Source organism: Podarcis melisellensis (assembly GCF_964234715.1).
Source record: "Podarcis melisellensis genome assembly, chromosome: 17".
Taxonomy (NCBI): Eukaryota; Metazoa; Chordata; class Lepidosauria; order Squamata; family Lacertidae; genus Podarcis; species Podarcis melisellensis.
In genome coordinates, this window is record NC_138534.1 from 3,284,179 (window position 1) to 3,292,458 (window position 8,280).

The following is an 8,280-nucleotide window of genomic DNA, read 5'->3' on the forward strand; positions in this document are numbered from 1 at the left end:
GATAGGGTTTTGATCACCAAAACAAGAAAACACTCAAGAATATAAGATCACTATTCAGTAATCATCAAAACTGATGACCACATGTGGAGCACGAAATCCCGTATATTTTCAGCTGCACATTTTTCATTCATTTTTTCCTTTGTTGCCAAGCAACAATTCAGCATTTTCCAAATTCAGCCAATAATCCTTTTCAGCTAACAAGCGGCCGAAGTTCCTAGAGCTTTGAACAATGAACACCGACATAGGAAATGCAGCAGATGTTCAATGAGCCCATATGCCCATCTCAAAGCTCCCCCACCCTCCAATGTTTTCTATTTTGATAATAAGTGAATATTTATTGTCAGCCTCTTTGGGCACAGCTTATAAATAAATTCAGTCAATCAGTTGAAGCATGCAGTACTCTTCCATAATGAACTGCAATGGGCAGTCAGTGAAACTACTAAAGATACAGCTCTCCTAATTACCGGCATACATTTAGGAAAGAGCAGATGTGTGCTACTGGAGCAGTGCAATGTTCACACAATTCAACATTAACATCTCAGATTGTATAAAAACATTCTTCATTGCATTTGTAAATTTGACTTTTGCTACTGCTGCCTCAGTACTGCAAAACTGCTCACAAGAGAAACTGTATGAATGAATAAAATCAAGCATTCCAAGAGGTCCCATTAGAAGTACAATTTAAAGCTTGTTGTAAAAGGCAAAGTTTGGACAACTTGTTACCCATTTTTAGCTAATTATAAACAATGCAACTTTGAACTCCCATTTTACAAAGGGTGCTTTGCTTTAATTATTATTTTACTGATGGTGTTTTTATGAATTTGGAGAATTGATTTTAGAGTGTTTAGCAGTCCCTTCTCCCAAAGCCCTTTTCTTTAAAATAATTTTTGAACAATGTTGGGATTCCAGATACTGTGCACATGGAAAAAGTGGATCATAGAATTTAGCTATACAGTCATAGTAAAGTAAAGGTAAAGGTACCCCTGCCCGTACGGGCCAGTCTTGACAGACTCTGGGGTTGTGCGCCCATCTCACTTAAGAGGCCAGGGGCCAGCGCTGTCCGCAGACACTTCCGGGTCACATGGCCAGTGTGACATCGCTGCTCTGGCGAGCCAGAGCTGCACACGGAAACACCGTTTACCTTCCCGCTGGTAAGCGGTCCCTATTTATCTACTTGCACCCAGAGGTGCTTTCGAACTGCTAGGTTGGCAGGCGCTGGGACCGAGCAGCGGGAGCGCACCCCGCAGCAGGGATTCGAACCGCCGACCTTTCGATCGGCAAGTCCTAGGCGCTGAGGCTTTAACTCACAGCGCCACCTCGTGTTGAATACGCTTCGAGTTGCGCTCCTCGGCAACCTGGAAGTAACGGAGCGCGTTACTTCCGGGTTTCGCCACTTGCACATGCGCAGACGCTCAAAATGACGTCACACGCATGCGCAGAAGCGGCGAAAAGCAACGCGTGCGTGCGCAGACGTGCCATCGCTACTCACGTTTACTTCTAGATGCAAAGAGGGCTCCGGAACGGATTCCATTCGTATCTGGAGGTACCACTGTATCCAAAAGCAAGAACCTTCAGCCTTTTCATACTCAGGACCCACTTGTAACCAAAACATGAATTTTGGAGACCCATTTTTTAATCTTTTGCCATATATTTGCATGGTGGTAGTGCTCCTGTTGCGACCCACAAGTTGAAGACCAGTGTCCTAAAGGAAACAGTTACCTGTGGACAAATGCAGTCCATCTCTTATTGAAACCAATGGCAAAACTTGGTTTTAATGAACAGGAACTGACATAGTTGTACAGGGGAGAGAGGAAGTGTGTGCGTATATATAATGCCATCAGGATAAAAGTGACCCAAGAGCTAATTGCGCATGATTTGACCTCTTTCTCTCTTATTGTCTTCCTTCCTTGAAGTTCATCAATGCTTAGAATTAGGTAACGATCTCCCCCTTGCCCTCCAGCCCTTGCACTTTTGTCCTGATCTGCTTTCCTGGAGCACCAAAGCAGCATCGTCTCAGCTACCTGCCATCTAAGCCTTGCAGAAGGCGCGCTGGGGTTCCCTGCTTCCTCCCTTTGGGAGATACTGAATAGATGCTTTTTCCTAGTGCTGCAGCCTGCATGCTTTCCTCTTTGCGGTGGGCATGGGCCTTCATAGCTTTGTCAGAATTGATGACAACAGAGATTCACTTTGGTCCCTGCCTCATTAGTTCATGGGCATGTTTGCACACTTCTATAGCCAGGGCTTTGCTCAGCCCCTCTAGGGTTCACTTGACTGAGTACGCCTGCTTCTTTTAACAGATGTCACCCCTGTAGTACAATTGGACTTTCCTTTGAACCTGATTTCCCTCTCTGAGCAGCAATCTGCAATTCTGTACAAGTTCAGAAAAACTGCAGAACTTGGTACTAGCTACATAGCGTCTTGAGAATCTCAGCTTCTATTTAAATGGGGTTGGGGAGCTTGTTTCTGGGCCTTATGGTTGTGAAGATAGAGCAGCCATTTAGTGAAATTGTCAAACCCCAAAGGAGTATTGAAAGGATTTAATGAGACCAGAAAGTGAGGCCTTCAGTGATCCACGGTGCTCATTGCCCCTTCCTACAGCAAGCAAAGTCAGAATAAATAATATGAGCTAAGGAAATAGATGCAGATTTGCTTAGTTTGCATGATGCATACAGGTTGCAGGATCTGGCATTTCCTGATATGACGTTTGGGGATCCTTGCTGCGTTATTAAAGCACGCATAGCCTTATCTCCATTACACACCCACACTTTCTTCCCAGTCATGCCTCTCAGGAGCTGTCCTACTGTCGAGTAGGACCCTGGCAGAGACCCATGCCCGACTGGCATGTTCTCTCCCTCCTGGTCAATCGTTCGGGAGCTTCAAAAGCTTTCTTCTACCCAAATATCACAGCGACTGATGCCAACAGACATCAGCACACTTATGGATCCACAGAGTCTTCACAGCTTGTGTAACAGAACTCAGTAGCTCAGCATTTTGGCTAATCTATTTTATTTACATAGAATACACTCGGAGCATTTTGACTTAGCTCCTTCCTCTTTCTCATCAGACAGCAAAGAGAAAGAACAAAGGACAATAGTCCCACTTCGCAGAACACAGTAACACAAACATCCTGTCTCCGTCACTTCCCACTCTGTGGAGTCAAAACATACACCATCATGTGAAAGACAACAATCCCATGACTGCAATCACGGAGCAGGAGTCTTAACATTGCCATCTCTGGCTCAATAACAGCCCATGTTTCGCAGCCATAAAACAAACTTCTTACATGTCCTTTATGTGCATTTTTGCTCCTGCCACTTTCCACATCCACTCCTCTGCTTGGGTTTTAGTCATGCATGCCTGCCTGAAAAGTGTTTCCTGCTGTCTGTTTTATCTTTGCACGCTTACACATTGCCCTTTGGGGCATATCCTTGGCCTACCCCATTTTTTGTGTGTTTATTGCCTACACTGTCTGTCTGTAACTGTCTCTCTCTCACCATGCTTTGTATTGCAAATTGGGATCACTTCTCGCAATAAGAGGAAAGACAGACCCACACCATACATTTAAAGCTCATGACTTCCCCTAAACTGCATCTCCCAGAATTCTTTGGTGGAAGGTGTTTGCTCTAAATGTACTTTGGATGTATTTTAGGTGTGGTGTTGATCTACCTGAAGATGTGGGACATGGGGGGGCAGGGGAGGGATTGTGCATGTTTAGGGAAGTTTTTTATGACTGGTGTTTTAATGTATTTTTAATCTCCTGTTGGAAGCTGCCCAGAGTGGCTGGGGAAACCCAGCCAGATGGGCGGGGTATAACTAATAAATGATGATGATGATGATGTCTGCAAACATATCCCTGAGATCCTAAGCCAATTGCATCTCTCAGGCATATGTTGACCGCCTGCCCACAGTCTCCTCTTCTAATGTTAAAATGTGTCCCTTTGGGCCAGTTTCAAACATTCATTTTCTCTCACGTGCAGCAATCCTCAAGGGTGTAATCCTGGAAGCACAGACTTCAGCAGGTCCTCTCCCTGTCCCACAGGAGAGCACTCAACCTTGGGCTTCCCAATTTGCATTTTCTTTTGCACTTTGTTGCAGGCTCACAACCAGCATTCAATGCTCTTGGGAGCACAGGACTTTTATGATGACTTTGTAAGGGCCAACCTAGACATTTACAGGCATCTTAAGCACATGTTTGCCTGTTTGCATACAAAGCAGGGTGTGTGTGAAACTAAGTCCCTCCCCACCTTACCTCACTGAGCTTTGGTGCTTTAAACAGTCCTTTATTTTGGGCATTCTCATCCACCTTATGGCTCTTCACACATTCCAAAGAGTCTCTGAGGGACATGTTTGTGAGGGCTTTGTACACACTTCACATTTAAAGCACATTGCTTCCCCTGAGGAATACTGGGAACTGTAGTTTACCCTTTGCAGAGCTATAATTCCCAGGATTCTTTGGGGGAAGGGTATAGTGTGTACAGAGCCAGAGAGTGATCCTGTGGATTACTGTGGCTGAGCATGTTAGTGCCTGAAGTGCATAATCAAAAGTGCATTCTCCTTCTACCCACTGAGGTGGGGCACCATCCGCCAAGAGCTTCTCTTGCACAAGACCCATTGAAACAAACAGGACTACTTCTCAGTGACTTAAGCCCCAGGGGACACGTCTGTCTGTCTTCCACTCTGCTGCACTTAAATGACAGCCCAAACCTGTTGCCTGAGGGCTTCTCCATGCTTACCTTTTGCCCTGCTCTTCCCATGCTTTAAAGCTCCATCTTTTGCCCCAGAGCTTTCCCCGTGAAAACCCACTCTTTAAAGTTGAAGCAATGGAGCAATGCTCCAATTCACTGGTAAAGAGCGGGTTTTTGTGGGGAACTCTCCAGAGGAAAGGTTAAGTGTGGATAAGCCCTAAGATGACTTATTCCTCCTCCTCCTTGTTGTTGTTGTTGTTGTTGTTATACCCCGCCCATCTGTCTGGGTTGCTCAGCCACTCTGGGTGGCTTCCAACACATTATAAAACCACAGAAAACATCAAACATTAAAAACTTCCCTAAACAGGGCTGCCTTCGGATGTCTTCTAAAAGTCAGATAGTTGCTTATTCCCTTGGCATCCGGTGGGAGGGCGTTCCACAGGGAGGACACCATTTCCAAGAAAGGTTCCCTGTAACTTCCCTTCTTGCAATGAGGGAACCTTGGAGCTGGACATCAGTGTCTGGGCTGAATGATGGGGGCAGGGCTACAAGCGCGCTGCAGATGCAGTTTCTCTCACAGCCGTTCCCACAGTGTGTCAAGCCATATTTGTAATGTGTGGACTGGTCCTCTGGCATGCACTTCACTTCATATATTCAAGTCTTGCAGTTTTGCATGCTGCCTTATAGTGGAGTGGGGAACCTGTGGTCCTCCAACTCCCATCAGCCCCACCCAACGTAAGAAATGGTCGGGGATGATGGGAGTTGGAGTTCAATGGCACCTCGAGGGCCACAGGTTCCTGCACCCATGATTTGTATGCTTCCCTTTGAGGCCTGCCTTGCCTAGCAGAATGTAGAGCACACCAGTTGCTGCTCTTGCCCTTTCTCATCCCTCTCCTTTCCTCCCTGCAGTGATAATGAGGAGAAACCCTTCACAAGCAGCCAGCCCTCCCTGAACGGAGAAATTAAGGCCCTGGGAAGCGACGACAGCTTGGCTGACTATGGGGGCAGCGTGGATGTCCAATTCAATGAGGACGGCTCCTTCATCGGCCAGTACAGCGGTCAAAAGGGCAAAGAAGGAGGGGGAAACGACAGCTCAGGGGCTACGAGCCCCACCAATGTGGTCACTGCCCTGGAATAAAAGAGGGGGCACTTTCCCAAAGGATACCCCCAACCCCGGGGGAAGAGGATTTCCCTGTGGATTATTGGGTTGAGGACACAGGGATAACCCCCTCCTCACCAAGGGAAAGAAACAAAGAAATAATAATTGCTCAAGCAGGAGTGGTAATTGGGGGAATTCACCCCTTTGTTTACTAGCTGACCCCCCCACCCCATCAGGGAGGGTTAGAAAATCAGGGGATTCCCATAATTATTCACCAGCCCTGAGCAAAGTCATATCTCTCTTTTCTGCACCCCTCTCCCAAAACCCAGTTATCCTTCAGCCAAATTGGGTGTGTGTGTGTGTTTGTGGTGGGGAGGGCCGGGCAGTGACAAGCTCAGAGGGGCTTAGTGGGGCTCAGGGTTCAAAATTGCCAAAAGAACGGATGACCCCCTTCCCAAGCCTCAGAAATGTTCGTTCTTCGTAGGTGTTTAGGAAGCAGGTGCTAACTGGTACTGCAAAGTCCCATCTCCACTCCGCCCCCCAAGACATGGGAAGCAGACAGAACAGCTGGTGGAATAATAGGGGCTGGGAGTCCATGGGGGTCTTCTGCCTGCCCCTGTGGAAGGAAGGAAGGAAGGCTTGTGGGATAGCTGAAAAGATGGCTGTGGGAAAGGAATGAGTATCAGTGGGCTGGAAAGTTCAAAAGCTGTGGGTCTCTTGATTCTGCTATGCACCCCCTTCTTTTCATGGATTAAGCCAACTGAAGTTTCCTAAATTTGCACCTAGCAAGGGGAGGTGTGCCCCAGCTGCACCCCCAAACCCCACTGCATAGATCTGTCAATCCTTCCCTCCTTGCTTGCTTGATTTCCCAACCCATGCCTTGTTCAGGGGGCAGTTCCCTTTGACCAGTGGCTTTCAAACTTCCTGTCTCGAGGCTTGTCTGCTGAGGCACATCTGCCGTGGAGGTCTGCGTTGCCAAGCATCTGGGACATGGTCCAGGGTCCACACTAACCATCGCAGTGGAAGACTGGTGGTCATAAGCAAGGGGTTCTTCAGGAAAAACTTAGCTGCCATGACTCACTGAGGAATCCCCAAATTAGTTTCCAAGAGGCCCCAGCTTACACCCCTGGGAACAAAGTTTGAAACCCATTGCCAGAACTTTGTCCCCTTCTGGTGCTGAATTTCCCACTTAGGGTGTGTGTGTGTGTGCGTGCATCTCTCTTGTTCCTTTTTCTTCCTCTTTGGGTGCCACATTAATTCATGTCCCTCTTTTTTCTGATGACCAAAACCCACGGTTTCTTCCACTGGGCCAAATATCTTACCATTTCACAGACACCCCCCTCCTCTTTCTCTGTCCCCCACTCCCAGCCTCCCCACAAACAATAGAGAAAATAAAAAACCCCAAGAACCTCTGTGCTTCTTGAATGCATCTCACGCAGCTGCCTTGCGACACCTTCTGTCCTTTGAAAGTGGCCTCTTCACCGAATCAACCCCCACCCTCATCTCCAGCCTCTGTCTGATGTAATTTTTTTCCCTCTTGCTTGTTGGGGATGAAGCAAACCCTTGCTTTTTTGCATAAAACGTTTTTTAAAATAATAATAAAAAAGAATAACAAAAGTACTCTGATGTTTTGAGCAACCCTACGCAAAATAAACCCCATCTTTTCCCTGGTCTGTAAATATTTCAAACCCTTGTGCTCGAGTTTGTTTTAGGTATCTTAGGACTGGTGTTTTGAAGTCTTCTAGTTGGTCTATTTAGGTGGCTTGGAATTTAAAAAACAAAAAAGGAAAAAACATTTGAAAAGTCCCCTTCCTCCTACTCTGTGATTCCTTCCCCCACTCAGCTCCAAGCCTCCCTGCCCTGTGTATCCTTCTCTTTTGTCAGGTCTGTTGCTATCTACCTTTCTCTCTCAATGGCTTTTTTAATATATATATATATATGTATATATAAACAGAATTATAAAATGGTAAATAAATGCTGGAATTGGAGCTTGCTTGGAGTGATGATGGGGAAACGTGGCTCACGGCAGGCGTGTTCTCTTGGGGTCCCTAAAGCCAAACCGGTTTTCCTCTTGCCAATCCGAAGCACACTCTTCACCTCTCTCAGTGACAGTTGCCCAGAACTGAGGGGGCATCGTGCTGTGGGAGGGGCCATAGCCGAGTGGTGGGCCACATGCCTTTCATGCCTAAGATCCCAGGTTCATCCTCTGGCATTGCCAATTAAGAAGGGGCCTGGGAGCAGGTGATGGGGAAGGACTTTCCCCCGAGAATCTGGGAGCTGCTGCCAGCCTGTGTGGACCAGGGATGGGGAACTGGAGGCATGTGCCCACAGGGGGCAGAATTAGAGGCAAAAGTGGGCACAACTAACTACTGCAAATTTTACCTTGGTCCATGAGGCTATTTTCTATACACTCTCACACACCAGCCCTCCCTCTCCTCCAGGCTGGTCAATGAGGCATTATTTGAGTTCAAGGAAGCCTACACACTCGCAAAGGGA

General features: G+C 47.1%; 1 protein-coding gene across 10 annotated transcripts in view; it reads left to right on the plus strand.

Annotated features, from left to right (window-relative positions):
• Window positions 1-7,772, plus strand: part of L1CAM (L1 cell adhesion molecule) — a 99,086-nt gene extending 91,314 nt beyond the window's left edge. For all 10 annotated transcript variants that reach the window (XM_081893786.1, XM_081893789.1, XM_081893790.1 and 7 more), the window contains one exon: window positions 5,595-7,772. In XM_081893786.1, the coding sequence (XP_081749912.1) occupies window positions 5,595-5,823 (229 nt within the window). In that variant the 3' untranslated portion in view covers window positions 5,824-7,772. The remainder of the gene's footprint in view (window positions 1-5,594) is intronic.
• The last annotated feature ends 508 nt before the right edge of the window (window positions 7,773-8,280 follow it).